This window comes from Rutilus rutilus, assembly GCF_951802725.1.
Source record: "Rutilus rutilus genome assembly, chromosome: 3".
NCBI lineage: Eukaryota > Metazoa > Chordata > Actinopteri > Cypriniformes > Leuciscidae > Rutilus > Rutilus rutilus.
In genome coordinates this window covers 6228905-6256065 of record NC_140211.1, presented here as the reverse complement: position 1 = coordinate 6256065, position 27161 = coordinate 6228905, and the positions used below count along the sequence as shown (strand labels likewise).

The following is a 27161-nucleotide window of genomic DNA, read 5'->3' as shown; positions in this document are numbered from 1 at the left end:
ACACTCACCTGAGACAGTCAGTGTAACAGCATCACTGATGTTTGATTTCTGTGAGTCTGATCTCTCTCCTCTACAGCTGTATTTACCGCTGTGAAAATATTCAACTTTGCTGATGTTTAACTCTTGTGTTGAGCACAGACTGACAGCCTTTCTGTGTTTCTGTTCATCAGCTCTACTGGTGTAGCAGTCTTGTTCTGTACATCGATTGGCAGAGTTTCTATCCCAGATGTTGGTTCCCTCTATTTCCCATCTGTATGTCCACTCAGTGTCTCCTCCCCACTTTATATCACATCTGAGAGTGACTGTTTCTCCTCTAAACACTCGTTCATCAGGTCGTACCGTCACCACAGCTTTAGGACTCTCTGTACAAACACAGATTATTGCATTTATAGTTTCAGAAGTTGTGTAGATATTGTCTCTGATCTGTATTTGTTGCATCACACACTACAGTCTCTCTCACCTGTAACATTTACCCACAGTGCATCACTGTATTGTGTGTAATAGACTGGTTTCCCTCTTCCAGCTTTACACCAGTACTGGCCTCCATCAGACTCTGAATCAATCTTCAGGCTGTAGGGGTTTGTTTTCTTCTTCTCTGTCTCAGGGTTCAGTGTGTGTTTGTACCAGTAAGAGTCCCAGTTTCCAGTGGACGGATCCATGCGACAGGTCAAAGTCACTGTGTTTCCAGTCAGTGCAGCTCCTGCAGGATCTGATGTGAGTTCAGGCTTCAGCTTTAGATCTGCAGGAGAACAACAGATTCAGATCCTCAAGAGTCAAATAAATGAGCTTTTAAATGACTAAAATAATTGCTTCAGTCTTCTTATTGGCACAGATGTGGCTGATACAGAAGTGCATAAGAAAAGAGTTGAGCTACACATTACTCCTTCACTGTCACCCCTCTTTATCACATAGACATGAACATCACTATCCAAACTTAAATAGTTGTAATTCAAGAATGCTTTGGAATATAGACCTGTGACTGCTCTAGTTTTAAAGAAGACATTTGGAAGATTATTGTAGAAGTGAAAAATTATGAAAGTGAAACAAGTTTATGAAATTGTATTTAGTTTGGTTGCAGTACCAAACCTTTTCACTAGAGGACAGCCAAGCTCTGTTAAGGACCATATAAGGACGCCTCCATTTCCATATACAGTATGTTTAGAGTGATCTGAACCATATATTTCCATAATTATCATACAATTTATGAAATAGACATCTATTGAGAAGTAGTATGGGTGGTTTAGCAGTATTTTATTTGAATTCAACCTCTAATAAACACATAAAAAAACACGTATGTGCGTTACAGCTCGCGCCGCATCACAAATCAAAAATCCATCATTTGTTTCATTATATTTAAAACCTTTTCCGACCTTTTTTCCTCATAAAAATGTAATTAGTTTTATCTTTTGAACTGTTGGCATGAAAAGGAGTTTCTACCAATCTTTCATGATTTTTCAAAAATTTTCAATTTCAAAATAAAGGCCTGACCACGCCTAATGAGTCTTAAATATTCTAGTTGCTAATTGATAAATTACTGCTCCTCTGTCATTTATTTTAAAATGATGAATATATAGTTTGTCAATATTACTTTAGGTTTTTACTAAAATATTATTGTTTAAAATATATAATGACAAATGTCCCACATGTGGGTCATGTGACCCTGCAGTGTCTCGATTGGTTGTGTGATCATGATCATGTAGAGAGAGTTTATGAGGACAATGATGTTGAACTCACCCTTCACAGAGAGAGAAAGAGAGCTTGATGTTGATGAGTTTGGTCTTCCATCTCTCTGTCCTTTACACCAGTACTGACCCTGATCAGACTCAGTAGCTCCTCTGATAGTGAGAGTTTCTCTGTTTACAGCGTAACGATAATCAGACGTCTGTGACTTTACACTGTCTTTATACCACTCATATCTCCAGTCACTGTAATAAGACTTTATCACACACTTCAGATTGACTGTTTCTCCAGTGAATACAGATCTGTCTGGTGTCACAGTCACTGTAGATGTGGGTAAACCTGAGAAGAAAGACAGAAACACAAACTAAGAGACTCAAACAGTGTTATGAGGACAGATGATCAAGTCTCCAAGCTTGTTTGCTGCACTGATGGTTTCATTAATCTCCAGACCCTTATGGAAAGAAAATATATTTCCCTATATATGAATGATCAATGTATGAAATGGTTTAACAGTATCTTTGAACATATAAAGAATAATATATTGTGTTAATATATTACAATATATTGAATAATACATGAATAATTACTGCTTTTCAAATATTGAATAAAAGTGACAATATATTTACTAATATATCATAATGAAATTTAATATTCAGTAATACACTTCATAATATATAGATATACTGTATATGTGATCAGATATGGTACTGCATGTGTAATATAATATTGTAGATATATTTACTCGTGCAACTTTGTGACAGACTATCACGTGCACTAGTGCCTAAACAAGCACTAGCTAAAGAATAAGCACTAGGCAAGGCAGGTTTATTTATATAGCACATTTCATAAACTATGGCAATTCAAAGTGCTTTACATAGAGAGGAATAAAAATAATCACAAAATAAAAGTACAGGAAAATTCAAACAGTTTTTCAAAAGCTTTTCATAGAAAAGAATTATAATAATCACACTATAGCAATTCATAGAGCTTTGCATAGAAAATAGACACAAAATAAAAGCAGGGGAAATTAAAACAGAAAGCAATTAAAAGAGATAAAAGATACAGTTATAAGCCAAGCTCTGTTAATGACCATATAATGACACCTCCATTTCCATGTTTAGAGTGATCTGAACCATATATTTCCATAATTATCATACAATTTATGAAATAGACATCTATTCAGAAGTAGTATGGGTGGTTTAGCAGTATTTGATTTAAATTCAACCTCTAATAAACACAAAAAAAAATGTATGTGCGTTACAGCTCGCGCCGCATCACAAATCAAGAATCAATCATTTGTTTCTTTATATTTAAAACCTTTTCAGTCCTTTTTTCCTCATAAAAATGTAATTAGTTTTATCTTTTGAACTGTTGGCATGAAAAGGAGTTTCTACCAATCTTTCATGATTTTTCAAAAATTTTCAATTTCAAAATAAAGGCCTGAACACGCCTAATGAGTCTTAAATATTCTAGTTGCTAATTGATAAATTACTGCTCCTCTGTCATTTATTTAAAAAAAATTAGTCAGCAAGCTTTTAAATGATATATAGTTTGTCAATATTACTTTAGGTTTTTACAAAAATATTGTTTAAAATATATAATGACAAATGTCCCACATGTGGGTCATGTGACCCTGCAGTGTCTCGATTGGTTGTGTGATCATGATCATGTAGAGAGAGTTTAAGAGGACGATGATGTTGAACTCACCCTTCACAGAGAGAGAAACAGCAGAGCTGAATGTTGATGAGTTTGGTCTTCCATCTATCTGTCCTTTACACCAGTACTGACCCTGATCAGACTCAGTAGCTCCTCTGATAGTGAGAGTGTCTCTGTTTACAGTGTAACGATAATCAGACGTCTGTGACTTTACAATGTCTTTATACCACTCATATCTCCAGTTGTAATAAGAGTTTATCACACACTTCAGATTGACTGTTTCTCCAGTGAATACAGGACTGTCTGGTGTCACAGTCACTGTAGATGTGGGTAAACCTGAGAAGAAAGACAGAAACACAAACTAAGAGACTCAAACAGTGTTATGAGGACAGATGATCAAGTCTCCAAGCTTGTTTGCTGCACTGATGGTTTCATTAATCTCCAGACCCTTGTGGAAAGAAAATATATTCCCCTATATATGAATGATCAATGTATGAAATGGTTTAACAGTATCTTTGAACATATAAAGAATAATATATTGTGTTAATATATTACAATATACTGAATAATACATAAAGAATTACCGCTTTTCATATATTGAAAAAAGTGACAATATATTTACTAATATATCATAATGTATGAAATTTAATATTCAGTAATACACTTCATAATATATAGATAGACCGTATATGTGATCAGATATGGTACTGCATGTGTAATATAATATTGTAGATATATTTACTCGTGCAACTTTGTGACAGACTATCACGTGCACTAGTGCCTAAATAAGCTCTAGCTAAAGAATAAGCACTAGGCAAGGCAGGTTTATTTATATAGCACATTTCATAAACTATGGCAATTCAAAGTGCTTTACATAGAGAGGAATACAAATAATCACAAAATAAAAGCAAGGAAAATTCAAACAGTTATTCAAAAGCTTTACATAGAAAGGAATTATAATAATCACACTATAGCAATTCATAGAGCTTTGCATAGAAAATAGACACAAAATAAAAGCAGGGGAAATTAAAACAGTTATAAAAGGAATTAAAAGAGATAAATGATACAGTTATAAAATTAATTAGAGTAAAATGAATTAAAATAGTAAATAAACTTCTCATCTGGCAAAACACCGGTGTATTTTAATTTGACTGAGATTTCCCCATGACGGTCAGTATTCTTCTGTGGGTTTTCATATACCGTGGATTATCTGAGGACACCAGACCAGTAATCTGTACCAATCCAGACCAGTAATCTGAACTAGTCACCACAGTGTTCCCTTGACCGTCATGAGTCAGTCCCTCTCAAACTCCACCACAGAAAGAGCACTTGCTCACACTAGTAGCTCAAGAATAAGCACTAGTACTAAATGTAATCTAATACAGCGGTTCTCAACCTTCTGCAACTCATGGCCCATTAATGACTGATTAAACACATTCTGAGGATCACCTTTCCAAATATGATAGTATGAACACAGAATAACAGAGAATTCAGAAAGTACAATGATATTCTCTGCTGTTAATCTGTTATGCCACTGTAACAGACTCAAGTCAGCTATAGATGAAAACTGGCCTTATATAAAAACACTTGTCAGGTTTACTCAGTAACAATAACAGGCTAACACACCTGTAACAACAGGTCAGACACACTAGAGGGGAACATTCTCTCTATTCATTAGCAGAAATGTTCAACTAAGTTCATTCACCCCAATTTACATACTGTAAGTATAATTTATCAAATACAATTAGCGATATTAACATGTTTAAAACAATATTATTTTGGCTTCCCAACACAGGGTGTTTTGAGTTCATGTCTCTGCAGCTTTGATGGTTTTAGCGCCTCATTTGACAAAAAAATTCTCCACGTTCAACACACTGCGCCTTCAGCTTAAGGGGATTGCATACCGGACTATGGAAATCCAAGAGAGCCAAAAATATGTGAATTTTAACATGTCAACAACGCGTATTTAACACGTATTTAAAAAAACGCGTGAAATACACATTTCAGTCTGCTGAAGACTTGGGTCTAACCATTTCTGTGAGTTTAGGGGGGTGTACCGTTCATAGGCTAGGCTACCACCATTTAAAGCAGCACTCAGTAGCTTCGGGATTTCTTCGCTGTATTCTCGCTTTTTGCTCGCAGGTTTCTCTCTAGAGCTCCCCCCACAGCTTCGGAATAGATATTTGACAACACTGTTGTAAAAACTCGTTGGCGATTCTCAGACACCAGAGGCTAGTAGATCAACGACATCAAAGCAGATGGGACATTCTTTAAAACGTCTTCTTCCTTCGGGTTCGAACAGCGTGAGGGAGCGCAGTAATGACGGCATTTGAGCAGATTTCTTTTGGCCGTAAAGCAATTGTTTACATCGCGAGACCTGATATCACGCGATACTTCCTGACGTGGCTGCCGGCGGCCCGCCGTCTCAAAGTTGCAAGTGCGAATTTTCCGCTCACGGGCACCAGGGGGGTGCGAAAAGACCACCATTCAACCCGAAATAAGTAATATAACCATTCCAATGACTCCGGAGCTGTTCAGTTAAGGTAAAAAAGTTACTTAGTTCACCTTTAACATGCTATAGATCAGCTTATTCAGCCTATATATTTTGTCCTTTTTTTGTCTTTTTTTTATAGCCTATAGAAATAATATATTTAAATTGCAGTTTTATGAAAATGTTGATAAAAATTAAAATTGCCTTGTTTTTCTCCACTCATGCCTTTTTTAAATAAACACATTAGTGGACATTCTAGCTTTAACATCAAAGCATTTGTGTGGGGAAATCAGTTACAGTGGAGGTAAGCAATCAATGCAGGTTTAAGATACAGACCATTGTTATCAATATCTGTCTTTGGAAAACAACGTGAGCTTTTGTTCTGCTTACATTTACAGCTATCGCAAGCAGGCGGCGCTTATTGAAACCTTTTTGTTCAGAGATTGGGCACTCATCAGGCAAACAGTAATTAGGTACACAGGTATGGAATTCCAAAGCTGCCAATATTAAAAATAAATAAATACATAAATAAATATACAAATAAATGTAAAAAAAAAAAAAAAAAAAATATATATATATATATATATATATATATATATATATAAATATACATAGAAAAGCAAAAAAAAAACGAAAATAAATAATTATTTATACATTTATTTCCTTATTTATGTATCTATTTATTTATTTTTTCCATATTTATTTATTTATTCTTTTATTTATTTCTACATTTATTCATTTCTACATTTATTTATTTCTACATTTATTTATTTTTACATTTATTTATTTATACATTTATTTATTTATTCATTTATGTATTTCTACATTTATTTATTTATTCATTTATTTCTTCCTACATTTCTTCCTGCGTAGGGTAATGAGGAGGGCGTGGTTTACCTCAGACATAGCAATCGAGCTCAGAGTAAGCGAAGGCGAAGGGTTGAGGCCACAGTGACACCCTGTGGCGAAATACAAAGTATAGCTCACTGACATTGATACGGTCTGTGACTGCGAGGTATATGGTCAAAATCCTAAATCTTACTGTGTGACATGGATAGGCACATCCATGGATCATAATATATTATGATAGTATAAATGGTAGCCATACTATAGCCTACTGCCAGTTAGTGTAGCGGGTTGATTCACATTTGTTGCGGGTTGATTCACTGTGGCCTCAACCCTTCGCCTTTGCTTACTCTGAGCTTGATTGCTATGTCTGAGGTAAACCACGCCCTCCTTTGGAATTCCATACACAGGTGATATTATCAATTTAAATGAATTTAAAGACTTAAAGTATTTAAATATGGTATTCAAGACTTTATATTTAAGTATTTAAGACTTATAGGATTAGAATGAGAGCTTGTGTTCAGGTCAGGACACGTATAACAGGTGTATTTCACAAGTATTTTACGTGTATTTAAAACGTATTTCACATCTATCTTTCCATCAGGACGAGAAGCGCAGCGCCACGTCTTTAAAATATTTTTGGCCATAAACTGATAAACCATAAACTTCTGTAATTAGTACCTGTCCTTATAAAGCCTAATGTAGCCTATTCAGCGCTGTATTTTCTCACCACACACTTCGAAGCTTTTGCTTGCACTCCCACATCTGCTTTTCAGAACACGATCCATATTACAGTAAAGTAATGTTACTGCATCTGATCGAACAAACGGTCAACCTGACATTGTGACGTGATTGGGGTTGCGATATTTAAACAAATTAGCTTTTAGATAATGCATCTTAACTTAACTTGAGTGTTTTGGATCATATAAATACATAAGAACAATCAGATAATTAGAAAATAACAAGATTTGTCAATTAAAAAATAAAATAAAAATATATTTGGGGGAAGTCTACCACTGTCTACACGGCCCACCAGATGGCGCTCCGAGGCCCACGGCCCACCGGTTGAGAATCACTGGCCTAATAGATACTAGTATCTAAAAAATATGTAAAAATAATCAGTAGTTTTGGTGAGTATAATGCTTATTTTTGTCCCCGTTTTTTTTCCGTGCTAAATATGATTTTCTTTAAAACATTTCTTTAAAATTTATGATCAAAACTTTTTTTTTTTCAAACATTAATACTATTGTAACGTCTGAAGAACGACAGAACAACTGAACACAAACGCTCCAGCCGAACTCACTCGCTCGTTTCTCTATCCGGCCTTTTCCGAACTCACCGCATTAACCCTATAACTGCCGGTGCAAAATAAAACAGCAATTTCACAACCATTATAGAGTCAGTGCGCTACACTATTAAAAGCGTATTAAGAGCTGGATTAATTCAGCTGGGACACCACTAAAGGTTAGGTGTGAAATGCACCACCCGCTACTGGTATTAATATATCGCCATATGGTCAATGCATATATTGCAGTATATTGAAAAATATAAGCACTAGTTTCCCATATATGGACATGTATTATGTAATATATTGCATTATTGTAGTATCCTAAGTACTAGTAAGAAGGACACGCACAGCGGGGTAACGTTTATCTGAAGCTTTACTGAACACTTGGATGCAATCCATAACATGTCCGTCACTGGACACAGCTAGCTCAGACTCTTGCTCTGCTATTTACCACATTCTGTTTTAAGTGAACTAATACTGCCACCTAGGGAACAATTATAATATGACAGAGATAACTTTCCCCATATACAACAATTATATTTAGCAGTATATTCCCATATATTTTTGTTCCGGAAGGGGATAATCTGAAGGGCAGCAGCTCATGAATGAACTGAACATGTCTGGAGGATAGGGGTGAGCGAGGCACAAACTAACGCAGAGCTAGTTGTAACACACACGGTTTAAAGCTTTCCACAAATGCCAGCATGATGTACACACGGAGACGCGTTCAGCTGTATAGCCTACGTAAATCATACGGATCCGGCGTTTTGGGAGCCTGAAACCGCTATTTTTTTAGGCCATTTATGGTTGTTTATATTGTTCAATAAAGTTATTATTAAAAAAAAATTTTTTTAAATAAATAAACTACTGGGCCTATTACTATTGTATACAGCGCGCAAGTTTACGCACATACTCCAAGTCTTCTTCTCCATTTTTAGTGTATCTCTGTGGCAGAATAACAGCGCCACACACTGGTCTGGCATGTGAACTACAGCGTTTTGAGTCGGTTTCAGTGGTTTTGTGCGTACGCAGATATTTCATGAGACGACGCCGTGTTTACAGATTTTTTTTTTTTTTGAACGAGGGAAAAACGAGGGAAAAAAGAAACTTTTCGCCGCTAGGGGTCGCTAACCTCTTACAATATTCGGCGACAAAATGGAAATAAAGAAACGGTATGTGTCTTCTAATTAAATTACAAATTTCTCCTGGTTTGAAAGTTGTTGGAAACAGTCGGGATAATGTAAGTAGGCCTACACAACTAAAAAAAAATATATAACATAGATATAGTGATTTTTGCTATTTTTAAAGTGAAAAAATTACATATTGTACCTTTAAACCATAGCAAAAGTACATTTCTTAAGTACATTTGTATTTAATATGTTCATTTAAAATAAGACAAATCAGATATTATTTTAATCTCCAATCTATTATTTAACAGTTGAGATAGTTATTGAATGCTGATCTAACCAGCAGAAGACACTAGCAGGGTTTGAATCCCAGTTGTACAGACGGGGCATGTTGTCACACTGCGTTACAATGAGCCTCTATTAGAACTATGATATTTCTACACTTTTATCAATTCTATTGAGAAAATATGAGAAAAAGGTGAATAAAGACTGAGAGTCAATGTTCAGAAATTATTAATTATTATTATGTTTTGGACTATGCTTTATAGCTGTTATGTGGTGTTTGTTGTAAATAAAAATAAAATAAAAAGTATTTTTAATCATTTAAAAAATGGCATTATTTTATATGAAAAAGTTAATAATTGTATTTTATTGACAAAATATTTTAGTTTGTCTTGTATAGTTTTTAATTCGATCACATTTTAAGGTGTCATGTGGTCATGTTACAGTGTACTCCACCTATGGGGCATGTTGTCACATTTCACTTCCATTCTTTCGGGGGAAATCAAGAAAAAAACTATACACTGTATTAATCAAAGAAAACCACATAATTGTACTAGACATGTGTGAAATTAATGTGGGAAAAAATAAATACTCTGAACCCCGAGTGAATTTACACAAACTGAGAAAGTCAAAAAGTATTAGACTGTTCCCCGCTCTCTAGATAATGAACTCTGAAAAGATCTGAGATCATAATCAGCCTGTCACTGTATATAGAGATGATTACAAACTCTTAACTAACATAATCTGACTGAGCGTGAGACAGAGTAAGCTCTTTTCAGTGTCTTCAGGTTAAAGTGATGTGATGAAATGATGAACACACTCACCTGATACTGTCAGTGTAACTCCATCACTGATCTCTGAGTTCTGTTGGGTTTCAGTCAGAGTTCCTCTACAGCTGTACAGACCAGCATGAGACGGCTCCACAGATGTGATTATATAGATCTGGTCTGTTCTTCTGCTGTGATCTTGATCTTTATACCAGCTGTACCTCCAGACTCCTGTCTCCTGTATGTCACATGTGAGAGTGACTCTCTCTCCTCTGAACACACGAACACCAGGCTTCACCTTCACTACAGGTTTGGGTCTCACTGTGAAATGAGAAAACAACATACTTCATGTTTTAATCTTTTAAAACTCAAAATTAGCTTTCACAAAAAAAAAAAAAAAGAGCAAAAGAGAAAAAGAGCACTTACCTCTCACTGTTATCTTTATTGCATTACTGAGGTCTGTGTAGTATTCTCCTCGCTGTGCTCTACACTCGTATCTTCCTCCATCAGAGACTCTCACAGAACTGATTGTTTTAGTTCCTGCATCATCACTGGATTCCCAGTTTGAGTCTTTCCACCAGTCAAACGTCCATCCAGTTGAGCTTCCCACGTCACAGCTGAGAGTAACTGTGTCTCCAGTGAACACTGAACTCTGGGGCTTTACAGTCAGAATCGGTTTATCTGGAAGTGAACAGTGATGCAGTGTTGAGCTCATATATAGAGTTATTGCTCATATCTTTCACTAGTCTTCTGTTTTTATCATTCTTTTTTGTATACAGTAAACTGTAATTTATTTTGAAATGAAGGGGAGTTTGTCTTTTCTGCTCCCACTCAAAAAAAATGATTCAAGCCCTTCTTAGGTATGACACATTTAAATTGTGTTCACTTTATTTAAATATATCTAATTAGGATATACTGTATATAAATATATATATATATATATATATATTTTTTTTTTTTTATAAGTCTAACGTAAAATGTATAAATACTGTCATCTATGAGATTTATTTTATTTTGATTAACTCTAATTTGGCTCGGAGCGCGCCATCTGCGCATGTTAAAGACAAGCTCAGAGATGAACATGCTCAGAGAGTGTGTGTGTGGCCGCCATTTTCTCGTCTGCAGCCGCAAGGACTGCTACGTCGTATTCGTTATTGGCAAATATTATCTTGTTTGTATTTGTAATAAAGAATTTACCTCACTGTAAGAGAATTTGTATATCATAATTTTGAGTGAAATATGCAACAGCGGTGAAAGTTATGCGAGGTGAATTGTTCTAAGTGTCCCTTCTTTTGCTTACTCACGCAACGTGCAAATTATGTGTTAGACCAGTCTAACGATTCAGAATTTGACTGTAACTGTGCAAAATTGGTTCTTAATTGGTTTGCTAGCTGGATTGATGTATCCGTCATAAAATGAATTTGGAGGCCGCGTTTGTTTCAGCACTGAGTCTATTTTTGCTGCATCACTCACGCTGAATTGGCCACAGTGGATTGTTCTTGATCAAATTTGACCTGCCTAACATGAAAAATAAGACATTTCACCATAAAATCATGAAGTGGGATGTTCCGTGCTTCACAATCACCATATGACATTAAGCGCTGTGGGGGGAAAAATACACGACACCAAACAGAATAACAAAAATATAGATTGAGAAGAAAATTCCAGAGCTTTCAAAGAATAATGTTAAAGTCTCTGGTAATTTCAGGGAATATTTATAGTTCAGAGTTTTAACAGGTTATGTGACAGACCCGGGTAAATTTACAGATAAGCGGATAACCTCAACTTTTTTAAATATTACAAATAAAATATGATAATTATCATCATACAACAAATGCTGAAGCAAAAAGGCTAAACAAAATAATAAACGTATTCAGCCATATTATATTTGCAAGCACAGATGTGTTTTTAGTTCAGTCAATCTTTCTTTATTTTATAGGAAACATCAAAAACAATATAATTCTTGTTCACAGTAATATACTTCTCAATAGTTTAATAAGTAATAAAAAACTGTTTAAAGATTAAAAGATATGTTAAAAATAATAATGATTGCACAATCTGCAGTAAGAATGTAAATTGTGAATTGAAAGGAGAAGAACGACTCGCTGCTTCTTAGCGTCTGTTTTCATGGATCTGTGTCTCATGTCGAAGCTGCGTCCTCTTGACGTCACATTTATCGGCCGCATACGTCATAAAGAACGTCTTATTTCAGGACAGTCACCATTATAAACCTGAGCGTTATTGCTAGTGAAGTGTAAACTGTTGTAGTTTCCTCATGGGAATGTAATGGTCAGTTTACTGAGATGAAGAGCCTCATGACGTTTGCGGCAGATAAATGTGACCTCCGGAGGATTCAGCCTTCGAGATGAGACACAGCCGGTGACTCCAGGATTTGATGATCTGTTGAGATTGAGAATGTGTGTGTGTTGTTCACCATGAGCTCTGAGTGACTGAACTTACTCACAGCGGCCTTTCTGGAGCCCATAACCACGAGTGAGAAAGGTCTATATTAACACCAGTATTGGTGTCGGCCCGATACTGCGCTCTCATATTCATACTCATAAAAATGCTCCGATACCAACAACCGATACTATGCAGTGTGTGTACAGTGTGTACAGTGTTAAAGCACCATGGTACTTCATTGTTTGATATGCTATTTAATATCTTATTCATCATATACAACAGTATTTGCATGCACAAAATATATGTTTTTCTGGACATGTACCATAGTAGTATAATATTAGTATAGTATAATATTCCTTATAATATTCAGGGAATAAAACTGATTGTCCAGAAGGACCTTCGGTTGTAAACGCTGGTTGTAAATGGGAATGTTGCTGGTATAAACCCTGCAGTGAATGAACTGTTAAACATCACTATTGTGTCTTTGAGCAAAGCATTTGACCAACGGTTTCCAGAGGGATTTAGTTCATGGTGCCATTCTGTGACAGAAATACACGACACTGGTCTTGGTCATATGGTGATAAATATACTTTAACCACAACCATAACCAGCTAACAGGGCACGTTATCATAACTTTGGCTAACGTTAAGGATTTCTCAAAGTTATGAACAAAAATTATTCCAGTAACATTAATAAAATGTGTGTTCAATGTTATCTGGTCTGTAATAACGTTCTCAAAATTAGCACAAAAACTGTAGTTTCTTCATCTTTAACTCTCTTGGACCCATTTAGACATCGAGTTCATTCAACACTGAGGATTTTGCTGTGAATCACGTCACTTGTAAAAAAGTCCCCCTTGTGGCCGCTAAGCATCAGACACTTTACTGTGACTCTCTCCTACTGGAAGACGCCTCGCTTCACCTGGATTCTTAGCCAATCACAAGTTGACTCAGGCTCGCTGCACGCTGGTGGCATTCTGTCCGAGACTTTTACCAGTAGTGTCCGCTAACCGCACAGACTTACAACCTGCCCTGATACAACTCTCCTATTTTAGTGTGCGTCTTTACAAGTGAGAATCGGTATTTCGTTGTTCTTTTACTGTCATTGCTAAGGCTAGATTGGTGGTGTTTTGTCTGTTCAGTGTTGCTAAATGTAAGCTCAGGCTTTTCCTGCTCGGCTAGGCCTCGTGTCGTGATGCTTCTTTCTATCGATGTATTATAGGTTGTCACTCGGGCATTATCTTTGGTTATATATTGTAGAATACCAGTTAAGCACCCTCTGCGCATAGTTTGTAAGCTATTCGCCTTCAATCCAGTTAATTGGTTATAGGGCACGCACCTCCCGCATGTACACTGGTCATCACGTGACTTAACTAAAAGAAAAAGAGCAAGAATAGAATTTTTAATCAAAGGTATCTCAGACATCATTCTAAATTCAACAGATAATGAACAATCTTTGCAGTTAGACTGCTTTCAAACAGAATTGGATGAAATTTATAAGGAAAAAGCTAAAGGGGCATTCATACGATCAAGACTAAAATGGTTTGAAGAAGGAGAGAAAAACAGCAAATATTTTTTTGGCATTGAAAAAAGAAATATGGAAAGAAGTTCGTTAACTAAACTAAAAATAGGAAGTTCCATAACAGAAGATTATAATACTATATCCAAGTTTGTGTCCGTACATTATACTAATCTTCACAAGATGGACATATGTAGGGGAGAGCGGGGCACAAAGTAACGCTTTTTGACTTTCTCAGTTTGTGTAAATCTACTTATGGTTCAGAGTATTTATTTTTTCCCACATTCATTTCCCACATGTCTAGTACAATTATGTGTTTTTGTTTTATTAATACAGTATATACTTTTTTCTTGACATACCCCGAAAGAATGGAAGTGAAATGTGACAACATGCCCCATAGGTGGGGTACATTGTAACATGTGCAGGGGCACACTGTAACATGACCATATTACAGCTTAAAACATTATCTGATCTAATAAAAAATATATACAAAACAAACTAAAATATTTTCTAAATAAAATACAATTTAAAAACTTTTTCATATAAAATAATGGTAATTTTTAATAATTAAATATAAACTCATTTTTGAGTTTTTACTACGAACACATGAAAACACAGCTATACAACATAGTTCAAAACAAATAAATAATTAGTCATTTTTGAACATTGACTCTCAGTCTTTATTCACCTTTTTCTCACGTTTTCTCAATAAAATTAATACAAGTATAGAATATAATAGCATATTTCTAATAGGGGCACATTGTAACGCAGTGTGACAACATGCCCCATCTGCACAACTGGGATTTAAACCCTGCTAGTGTCTTCTGCTAGTTAGCGAAGCATTAAATAACTATCTCAACTGTTAAATAACATCTTGGAGATTAAAATAATATCACATTTGTCTTATTTTAAATAAACACAAAAAATAGAGATGAAAAATTAACTTAAGTAAGAAATTTACTTTTGCTATGGTTTAATAAATGTCTATGGATATCTTCCAAAAAATAAATAATTTTGGCGGATTTCTTTTTATTTATATATATAGTGTTGATATGGCAACTAGTAAATACACAAAGTTTTGTCATCCAAGCATGTGCGGAAGTATTTAAAACAAGCGTGTTACAACTAACCCCGCGTTAGGTTGTGCCCCGCACTCCCCTACTGAGTCATCTGTTATTTTTAATTCACTTGTAGATATCAAGAAAGCAAGCACCACCTTCAGAGAGGAATGTGATGAATTGTTATCTATCGAGGAAATAAAATGGGGAATAAAACATTTTAAACTCAACAAATCACCTGGAAATGATGGCCTTACAGGTGAATTTTACCGAGCATTTCTTGAAGAAACATCCAAATTTCTTTTGGCAGTATATAATGAAGCCTTGAGTAATGAAGAATTACCCCACTCAATGAAGCAAGGCCTAATAACATTAGTCCCAAAAACCTAATAAAGACACGCTATTGATTGATAATTGGCGTGGTATTACATTGTTAAACAATGATTACAAAATCTTGGCGTCGGTACTAGCCAAACGATTAAAATATGGAATAAACGACATTATACACGAATCTCAAAGCGGCTTCATGCCTGGACGTCACATTTCTAATAATATTAGATTAGTTTTGGACTTGGTAAATTACAGTCACCTGCTCTCTGGAGACCCAATTATTCTTTTTCTAGATTTTCAGAAGGCATTCGACACAATTAGTCATAAATTCATATTAGACACCCTATCCTTCTTAAATTTGGGCAATTTCTTCATTAAAGCAATGAAAACACTTTATAAAAATAACAATAGCTCAGTTAAACTCATGTATGGAACGTCTCAGAGATTTAATGTAGAAAAAGAGGTACGCCAAGGATGCCCAGCCTCCCCTTATATCTTCTTGCTTGTTGCCCAAATATTGAATTACTTGATATTACAAACTCCTTTTAAGGGAATTGGAGTACTTGACAAAGAAATCAAAATCTCACAACTTCCAGATGATACTACTTTATTTTTTGCAAAATATCGAACAAGTACCCCTAGCTTTATCTACAATATCTAAGTTCTCAAAAGTATCAGGATTAAAATTAAACGTTAAAAAATTTGAAATTCTGCCCCTAAAAGACAGCAGCCAATCTGAAATATGTAATATCCCGCTCAAAAACACTATAACTTACCTTGGTATTAAAATATCGAGAATAGAGAAACTCTGGACCTATATGCTCCCAGTGACTCAGACCATCAAAACCAAATTTAATTGTTGGTCTGCCAGAGATATATGGCAGAGTTCTGTTAAGTAAGGCAGAAGGGATGTCAAGAGCAGCTTATGTTTTCTCATCTCTAGATGTTCCAAAATCCACTTGTTCCCAATTTGATAAAATTCTCTTCAAATTTTTATGGAAGAATAAGCCTGACAAGGTTAAAAGGTCTGTTCTCTCAAACCCTCTGGCTGAAGGTGGTCTGAATGTACTGACATTTACTTCATTTAACCAAGTTATAAAAATCAACTGGATTAAAAGATTCCTCAAGTGTCCAAATAGTATGTGGAATATTATTCCAAACAGCTTATTTGAAACTATTGGTGGTCTTAACTTTCTATTGATATGCCCTTTTTCGGTAGGAAAACTCCCCGTGAAATTAAGCAATTTTCATAAACAATCCTTGTTATGTTGGAATCTTATCTTTAAACACATTTCTCCCCTCACAACTGTATTCTTTGGAACAATGCATATATACTACACAAAAACAAAACACTCTTTCTGAATAATTGGTTTATAAGTAATCTGAATACAGTAAACAATCTGCTAAATACAAAAAATGAATTTTATTCTTATGAGCACTTCATGGGAAAATATGGTACTGATACATCTCAAGAAGAATTCGAAATGGTGATTGAGTCTATTCCTGTTAGTGTTGTTTCTTTAGCACAGAGCATACAGACAGATACTTCTCCATCTGTAACAGTCGTTCTCCTGCTATTTCTGGCATTCCACTTACAGATAAGAGATGTAACAATACTTTTATTAGAAACATACTTGATCCTACCAGTACTCCTATATGTAAACTCCGATGGACTTTACTAGTCAAGAAACTATGGAACATGATCTTCCTGCTACCTCATCAGTATATTATTGTAAATAAAATCAAAGAAGTTTTATTCAAAATTGTTCACAGGTATTACCCTTCAAAAGCAAACATCTGTACTTTTTTGTCCAACTGTGTGTAACATTTGTACTTTATGTGGCTGTGAAGGAGAAACCATTGAGCATGTTTTTGTTGATTGTCCCCTTGTAGCTTCCTTTTGGTCCCATTTACAAAGATTCATTTCCCAAAAGATAAAAAAGAATATTTCTGAAATACTTCTTATAGTCACTGAGCCAGATTTATCAGCCAATGAAAAATATGTAATTAACTTAATTATTATTTTAGCTAAATATTATCTGCACAAAATGATTTGGCAAAGAAGCAAACCCTCCTTTTACAATTTCAAAATTACAGACCTTAAAAAATATTGGAACAGCATTGAAAAAAAAAAAAAAGAACAACAAATTAAACAAAACAATCAAATTATTCATTATTTTAATCTTAATGCATAAGCAGACCCCTAAGTGTTTTTCTTTTATGTATCTATGTGTTTTGTTATCTTATTTCTATTTTATTTCGGATCTTTTCCTGTCTCTTATTTTGTTCACCTTGTTAAGATCAGATATATGAAGCTGTATATTGATTCAATTTCATATACGTGTTAAAGTTGTACTTTGACAAAATGTTAATAAAATTTGTAGAAAAAAAACAAACAAAAAAACACTGGTCGTCACGTGACACCTCTCGGCGCGGCCTGGTGTAGTTATATATGCGACCAGCAGAGGGAGCCATTGTATTGCGAATGGTTTATCCTTTCTAATTGTTATGGTTGGAGCTGTTTAGACCCACAGAACAGCCTTTTTCATTCTTTTAATGCCAGTTTCGGCCATGATAAAATATTATTGAATTTTATTCCTGCTATATTATTAGAATAGGATACAGTTAATACAAATAGAGGTTTGTTGCATGATAATCATTCATTTGCATTCAACTGTTTTTTTTTCTTATTATTTCTTTTATCTGTTTCAGAACCACACATCAATGTACATATTCAATCATGCAGTTGTAAATTCAATAAATACTTCCGATGAAAAAATCTTGTGTGATTCTGACCGATCACCCGCTGTGAGCTCTACCTAACGATCCACAAACTAAATCAAAGAAGCCAGTCTTCTTCTGCACATCATTATAACTTTCCCTATTGGATTAATTAGTAAAGTTTTTTTGAGGAGGACTTTTGAGTTGTTAATACAAATTAGGTTAAAAGAATATTTCAGGAACATCAAACTAACCTTACAAAAAAACAAACAAAAAAAGCTCCACTAGCACTAATAAAAATGGACACTTTAAAGTTTCCATCACCAAAACAAAATGTTTTAAAAAAGTTCTTAGAACAAAAATGTGTAATCTGTGAAAACACTCTGGTCTGGGTTTGTGGTTTTGACTTCAACACTAATAATCTGTAAATCACGTCATTCTCTCTGACTTCAGGACAAAACTCATCAGAACTGCTCAAGTCCTTTTCTATTCTCATGATACTCATGAATATCTCCTGTAACCATAGTGACAGTGACTAAATATCAAAGATGGAGACGCACATAAATTAAAGATGGAGACGCTTATAACACTGGAAAGTCACAATTTACATGAATTTATAATGAACTAAAACCTCCACAAAACACACACACACGTGTGCAGTTATTGAGTAATTACTAAAAAGTGAACTGTCAGTCCTCTTATAACAGCAGATGTGGTTGAAAATTATAAGTGATGATCAATAAACAGATGTGAATATGAAGACTCACCTGATACAGTCAGTGTAACAGCATCACTGAAGTCTGTCCATGAGTCTCCTTGACAAGTGTATTCACCACTGCGAGACACATGATCAGCTCTGAAACTGAACTCTGCTGTTGGTGTTGTATATGGATAGACAGTGTTTCCATCTCTAAACCAGCTGTATCTCTGAATGTCTCCTCCTCCCTGTATGTCACATGTGAGAGTGACTGTCTCTCCTATGAACACAGGCTGATCTGGCTTCACCGTCACTACAGGTTTCACTGAGAAACAGAAGTAAATATTGAAAAGCATCGCAGTATCAAGATCTCTGTCATGAACTCAAAACTTCATCAGGAGAAAAACACTTAAATTAAAAACCTAGTTTGCCTATAAATCGTAATGATTACATCAAAAATGTATATATTGGTAAAAACTAAATTAAACTGATATATTTATCCAGTCTGCATGTCTTTGTATTATTGCTCTTCCAGTTCTGACCAGTAGATGATGCTGTTTACAGTCTGAGTGTTTAAAGATCTGAACTGAACTTACTAACTTCAGTCTGTCTGTTCTCAAGCCCTTTTCTCTTCCAGCCCTTCCAGCTAAACCACACTGAGTGAATAAAGCTCAGCATTGGTGCTCAAGATCTTAATGACACACAGTCAATAATTAATATTGCAGCAAAAACTCAGAAACATGCAAATAAAACTCATTTCTGTTTTATACAGTGGATTATGATCTTTTGAAATCAATGTCTGACTGAACTACTTTACAACTGCAAGACTGTTTGATTGATTGAATAAATAGCAGATTTCTGTAATGTTGTGCAGCTTAAAGGGATACTCCACTTTTTTCGGAAATAAGCTCATTTTACAACTCCCCCAGAGTTAAACAGTTGAGTTTTACCGTTTTAGAATCCATTCAGCCGAACTCCGGGTCTGACGGTACCACTTTTAGCATAGCTTAGCACAGATCATTGATTCTGATGAGTCCAGTAGCATTTCTTTCAAAATGACCAAAGAGTTTCAATATTTTTCCTATTTAAAACTTGACTCTTCTGTAGTTAAACCGTGTACTAAGATCGACGGAAAATGAAAAGTTGCGATTTTCTAAGCCTATATGACTAGGAACTACTCTCATTCCGGCGTAATAATCAAGGAACTGTGCGGCCGTACCATGGGTGCAGCAGGCGTAATGATATGACGCAGCGCCTGAAAATAGTCCCCAGCTCGGTAACTTCTTCCAACGTGACCGGGACTAAGTTTGTCTAACCTATTAGACCTATTTTCAGGCGCTGCGTCATATCATTACGCCTGCTGCACCCATGGTACAGCCACACAGTTCCTTGATTATTACGCTGGAATGAGAGTAGTTCCTAGTCATATAAGCTTAGAAAATCGCAACTTTTCATTTTCCGTCGATCTTAGTACACGGTTTAACTACAGAAGAGTCAAGTTTTAAATAGGAAAAATATTGAAACTCTTTGGTCATTTTGAAAGAAATGCTACTGGACTCATCAGAATCAATGATCTGTGCTAAGCTATGCTAAAAGTGGTACCGTCAGACCCGGAGTTCGGCTGAATGGATTCTAAAACGGTAAAACTCAACTGTTTAACTCTGGGGGAGTTGTAAAATGAGCTTATTTCCGAAAAAAGTGGAGTATCCCTTTAAGGAACTACAGTCAGATGATTCTGTGAAATATGCAAAACATGGACATAAAACATCAGCAAACAGACAAATGAGGGATCCTGATGTTACCATGAAGACAAATAAACTACTACAACACAATTCACATTAGTTAAAATCTAAAATGTACTGCAGTAACGGACAGTACCTTGACTGAGTCCAGAGTGAACGAGGGACATCAGCACTAAAAGCAGAAGAAACAGATATGAAGCTTTTCCATTCATTCAACACACTGTAAATCACACACTGAAACATGTGTAGAGTTTATTCTACATGTTGTGATGCTCATTCAGGGGAGAACTGATGGATTATTGTCCAGCATTCAACATCATCACACACAATGATGTCACAGGACTCGTGAACTGATACGAGAGTCGATTCAGTGATTCACTGTTTGATTCACTCATTCACTGTTTGATTCACTGTTTGATTCACAGATTCACTGTTTGATTCACTGATTCACTGTTTGATTCACTGTTTGATTCACTGATTCACTGATGCTCAACAATAAAGCAGCAGTTTGAACCACTGAGCTTCACAACATACAACATTATGACATTATACTCATCAATAAATGTGATGTCAGTGTATTTCTGTAACTCTCTTCATAGTTCTTGTTCTCTTGTTTTGTGTTTGTTTAAGTTTTGTATTTTTTTTTTTTATATTTGCTCCCTATTGAATTTTGCCTGTATAACATGTTCCCGACCCTAACATGAAAGACACTATTAAAAATGTATAAATAATATAGAATAATGCTGCTTTCACACAACTATAATGCATTACATCACAGTACATAAAGATACACTTTATGAATAAAGACACTTTTAAATATTAACATGAATGTGATTAACGTTTCACATCACTGATTCTTCACTGGAACAGAACAAGCTTCAGAACCAAATCAGGCCAAAGTGTTTGAGACACACGACATCACTTCCTGTTTGCTGTCGGCACCATCAACTTCATTGTGACTTTATAGTGGCTGCAAAAATAATTTGGACACTTAGTGTTTCACATATAGTACACTTTAATTTAATTAATTTTATATTTTTTTGTGCTTGGGATTTATCATGGATTCACTTCAAATTTAACTTTTCTGTATTTTTGTATTTTCTTTTTTGAAAAGAAATAACAGTTTATAATATTCGTGCACACCCCTAATTGTGACTTTATAGTAAAATAATGTGGATATAGTGTTAGCCTACAGCTGAAATTAACCACAACCAGAGAGAAAACCTGCTGCAAGTGACCTCGTGCTTCTGGTCTAAGAGTATTTTCACACCTCGTGTGTTTCAGCACTTCAAGAGCTCTCGCCTCGGCAGAAATAATTCATAGGTCAACACTAAATGATCTCAGTTCCTCCTAAAAGGACCCAAAAACAAACCATATCCAGACCTCAGTATGTTAATGTGCAGGGCCGTTTCAAGGAATTTGGGGGCCCCTAGCAAAATGGACATGGAGGCCCCCCCAATAAAAAAAACATATTATAATATATAACCATATTCCGTCCGTTCGAAAAAAAAGTTGCACTGTTTGTTACAAGCAGCATTTGCCGTCAGGCAGGTAGCTAACATAAACATATTTTTTTCTAGCCTACCTGCTGCAGAATTACACCATTTGTACAAGACAAGTGGAGCTATTTTATCCAGTGTAATTTATCACTTACCACTAGGGGTGTAACAAAATTCACGGTTCGGTTCAATACGATACACGTGTTACGGTTTGGTATGTTTTCGATACAGCAAAAATAAAGAAATGCCAATTTCCTTGATTTATTTCTTTTTCTTTTTTTAATTAAAACTAGCACCATAAAATAATATTTCTTTTTACTTTGAGCAATTCTGGAGCTATAATTGATTCTTACAAAACAGCTCCTTGGAAAAAAATAAATTTAATATTGTAGTAGTTATACAAATGTTTATTTTAGTTAAGATTAACATTTGAGGGCATTGTATTCATAATGTCAAAATAAAACCGACGTAATGTTACTTGAGGCAATAGCCTATAGCCTACTATTCCTGCCAAACAATGTGAATGTTTCTCACTAGATCTCGCAGCGATGTTATTACTTCTGTGGCGAATTCAAATGCTTTCTTTACTGTATCTCTTAGCGCTGTGTAGTAACAGTGTAGCATGATCACGATCGGCTCGCGCTGCACTGGTCCAAACTGATAAACAACGGTCCGTCAACCACACAATAACGAGTAGCTCAGTTTCGTTCCGCTTGCATTACGTTTGCCATTTGATGTTGGGCAATGTTGTAGTCGCGCCGGCGTCTCTACATTATGAGCGCGCTTGCCACGCGCAACGCGCCTACATTTGAAATAACGAAATTGTGGTCGGCAGGACAAATGATCCAACGAACCGATCGATTTGAAAATGCGTCCCGAACACCGAACCGAAAGCCTCGTACCGAACGGTTCAATACGAATACGCAGGGCCGGTTCTAGACATTAGGAGGCTCTAGGCAAAGTTCATGTTGGAGGCCCCCCACCCCCAATAACAAACACTTGAAACAAATATGATTCCTAACCTTTTTATTTAGTATAGGCTATTTTTACTTACACAGTACATAAGTTTGGACACATTACTATTTTTAATGTTTTTGAAAGAAGTCTCTTATGCTCATTAAGCCTGGATTTATTTAATTAAAATAATGGTTTTCTATTTTACTATACTTTAAAATATATTTCTGTGATGCAAAGCTGAATTTAGTGTCACGTGATCCTTCAGAAAACTTTATAATATTCTGATTTATTATCAAATGTTAGAAATAGTGCTTAAAATGTATTTTATAACCTGTGATACTTATTTTTTCTGGATTTTTTTATTATTAAAAAGTTGTTTTAAAAAAGTCTTCACTATCACTTTTTTATATATTTAACACATCCTTGCTGAATATTCTTGTTTTCTTCTGTATTTTTGATCAAATAAATGCAGAGCATAATAAGAAACTTCTTTCAAAAACATTAAAAATAGTAATGGGTCCAGACTTTTTACCGGTACTGTATGTACATATTAATCAAACTTTATCTAAGGTAATCTCTTTTTTGTTTAATGAAGATGTTATTGTTGTTGTTGTTATTTTGCGGTTTTATTCAATTTATTCACAGTTCCAGAATACCACTTCAGTAGATGAACATAAGTGCTTTTATCATTTATTTTTTCATAGCTGCGGTTTGGGCAGGATTTTCCCCTCCCATTTAATCAATATTGACTGCAGATATTGTCAAATTATTCGTATCAGTAATATGATATTATGCATTGCATTGTTACCTAAATATGCTATACACAAATCAAGTGGAAGAGAAAGACACGATCGCTACTGAGCAGAAAATAATAATAATAATAATAATATTTCTAAACTGATATTATTGGCGTAAGTAGGCTATGATGTCAGGGTATGATCTAATCATCAGCAGAATTGAGAAGATAGACCCATAGATATGAGATCCTTTATTTGCGTGCCTATTTAGGCTTTTGCTTTGCAGCACCTGATGGATGCGTTCGTTACACAAACTTTAAGAAGCCGGCACCCGCTTTGAAACGGAAACATTAATTGGTTTAACTGCAGATGAGTGACAATTCAACAATATCCAATGAGGCTAGTATTTCTGCCTGTCTTGGTGGACTATATATATAGGGGATGTTACGGTTATGGAGGCCCCTCCTCAAAGCCCGAGGCCCGAGGCGATCGCCTGCTCTGCCTATAGCTAGCGCCGGCCCTGGATGAAGTTCAGGCGAACTGGTTAAAAATAACTGAAACGTGTCTCAGAAAAGAGAAGTTAGTTCTGAGAAAAGCTCTACTTTGTTTGATAAACTGTTTGTTTGAAAAATTAACTTTAATTGACCAAATACACTTTTGCAGTTATTTCTCAATAAGAGAGTCAGAGAGAAAGAGAAGTGATAGAGAAGATGAGTGTGTGTTCGGTCTCTGTTCTCAAACTCTCTGAGTCTCTGATGGAGAGATCATTTAAAGATACAGCATCATTCAACACTAACTCACATCAACACAAATACCTCTGATTTATCTCAACTACTTGAAATAGGAGGAAAGATGTTACAACAAAACTAAGCGAAAATACATGTACACATTGCCTCCATCTTTCACACGCATTATCACACAGATAAATGCATCATAAACCTCTTTATCTGATCAACACGTAACATCATCACATAAGATCTGATCAATAAATAATACAATAAGCAGTGAGACTGTGGATTCATAGACTCTCCTACACAACACTCATTATTATATCCCATCTTCAGCTGAATACAATGCATTAGAAACAGAAAACAGAAGATAGTAAAGAATATGATCTTATACTCACAGATGAGAGGCAGTGCACTGGAGCCCATACTGTCACATTAATAGACTGTGTTAACAGCGCTGAGTGTTAAACACACACTTCCTGTGTTAGAAAGAAGAGATGAGGGAGGAGGAGACAAAACTCTACACAGAAATACACAGATAAAGAAAAGAGAGATCCAGTCTAAGATATTTAGCTACTTATTTATTTGAGTTGTCACAGCTCTGTTCATCTACTTGAAAATCATATTTTCCAGATCAGTTCTGATGGAGATTGTTCTCACTGTTATTGTGTTCGTTCACACAGTCACACACAGAAGACAGACAGTGATTAAAGAGAAATCACCACGTGACATCTAATGTGTGTCTAATGTAACTCTACAACATATCAGTGAATGAAATATACAGCCTTTTATATCATAAAGTGTCGTTCCATAAAAACTAAAATGCTGCTGGTCAAAGGTGTGTTCTGTTCCTCAGCGCTTCGGCTCTCAGTATAACAGGCCTCGACTCGATGGGACTGGAGAAATGGTTGGAGAAACAGAATCACAAAAGGCCAGAGCTTCTTTAAGTTAGGGTTAGGGTTAGTAGTAGTAAGTTAATAAAGTTAATAGGCCCTTTTGGAAAATGAGTCCTGACCTTTAAAAAGTTTCCTTAATGTGTGTTAACCCTGAATCTGGAGAACATTAGGACCCTGAAACACACAAGCTGTCGACCAGCGATCTGCAGTCAACGTCACAATCCCTGTCGCTGATAAAGTGGATGCATTTGAAATAGCTTGTTTGTTTAATAAAGCTTGTTTTACATGAGGATTGAATAAACAAGTAATCTAATGTCATTCACATGTGGCAGAATCTGCATATTTTACATCCTTTTTTTATTTTATTAAAAACATTATTTCTGTAATATGAGATAAATCTTCATCATGAAAGTGTTTTCATCCTATTTCACATCATTTGCTGCAATTTGTCATCATTTAAAGCCCAGTGTGATTGTTTCTAAGAAAGTAAACAAAGATATTCATTATAAAATATTGCACTTATCTTTTAACTATATTCATTTCAAATGATCAGAGACTCATTATGAACTCAAAAGTACAAATTAACTGATAATTGTCCACAACAAGATGGCATGATGTTGCTCTCAGGCAGCAAACTACCTTTTTGGAACTCACACTACTCCTTTAATTAATAAAAAAAAAAAAAAAATTATATATATATATATAAAATCAGCTGAAATGTCTATTCGATAAAAAGAGTTTGTGAGCAAGTTAGTGTGTGTGTGTTAGTGAGCGTGTGTGTGTGTTAGTGAGCATGTGTTTATGTGTGTGTAAACGCCTAGCAAAACCATAGCAACCACCAGGAACACCCTAGCAACCACCCAAAATTCCTTAGCAACCGCCTAGCAACACCATAGCAACCACCCAGAACACCCTAGCAACCACATAGCAATGCCCTAGCAACCATCCAGAATACCCTAGCAACCGCCTAGCAACACCATAGCAACCTCCCAGAACACCCTAGGCAACCACCCAATTTAAACTTTAATCTAATTTAAACTTCAAACTACTTTAAACAACTTCTTCAAACTTTCTGGTCCAAACTTTCTCAAGTGAACTTAAAGTTTGTCTCAACAAACTTTTTAATCTAGTTATTATTATTATTATTATTATTATTAAGAGTAGTAGTAGTAGTAGTAGTAGTATGCTGCAGAGAATGCTGGGTAATGTAGTTTGGTCACTCAAGCCCATCAGCTCATGTCTGAATGAGTGTTTTCTGGTAAACTTTATCTCTCGTCTTCATTGACAATACACATAATGCATAAAAACTACATTGTATACTGTCAGTATTCAGAATTACATTTATGATTGAAAACTATTTGTTTCTGTCATTGCTTCCCGCTCGTAATTACGACTTTGTGGTGCAGTTCATGTGCGTTCAACTCGTAATTACCATCTTTCTGACATGACTTGAACGCACCAATAGTCAGTGTTTTACTGATACTTACAGGAATTGGACACAATAATATTTTATGGATGGAAGGAACATGATCGACCCGAATCCCTCTGACAGTGAACTTGAGGAGAGTCAGGAAGAGAGGATCCCTGAATCAGGCTTGAGAGACAGTTGGGAGGTCAGGGGTCAGTTAGGGGGTCAGGGGTCAGTCAGTAAAGTAATGTGTGTATGCATGTGTATTTGTAAGGATAGTAGTGGGAAGGGCAGTTTAGAAGTGACATCTTTCATCACTTCTAAACAACC

The 27161-nt window shown here is 35.4% G+C and overlaps 1 protein-coding gene across 3 annotated transcripts in view; it reads right to left on the bottom strand.

Moving 5' to 3' along the window:
* The window catches only part of LOC311287724 (Fc receptor-like protein 5), a 211413-nt gene extending 186416 nt beyond the window's left edge, over positions 1–24997 (bottom strand). For 2 of the 3 annotated variants that reach the window (XM_084404753.1, XM_084404754.1), the window contains exons 1-9: positions 24926–24997; positions 20743–20778; positions 18935–19189; positions 10564–10818; positions 10195–10458; positions 3388–3672; positions 1735–2019; positions 461–739; positions 9–362 (exon numbers count right to left, since the gene is read on the bottom strand). In XM_084404753.1, coding sequence (XP_084260879.1) covers positions 9–362; positions 461–739; positions 1735–2019; positions 3388–3672; positions 10195–10458; positions 10564–10818; positions 18935–19189; positions 20743–20778; positions 24926–24953 — 2041 coding nt within the window. In that variant the 5' untranslated portion in view covers positions 24954–24997. The remainder of the gene's footprint in view (positions 1–8; positions 363–460; positions 740–1734; positions 2020–3387; positions 3673–10194; positions 10459–10563; positions 10819–18934; positions 19190–20742; positions 20779–24925) is intronic. The other variant, XM_084404752.1, reaches the window with a different exon arrangement.
* Between the last annotated feature and the right edge of the window lie 2164 nt (positions 24998–27161).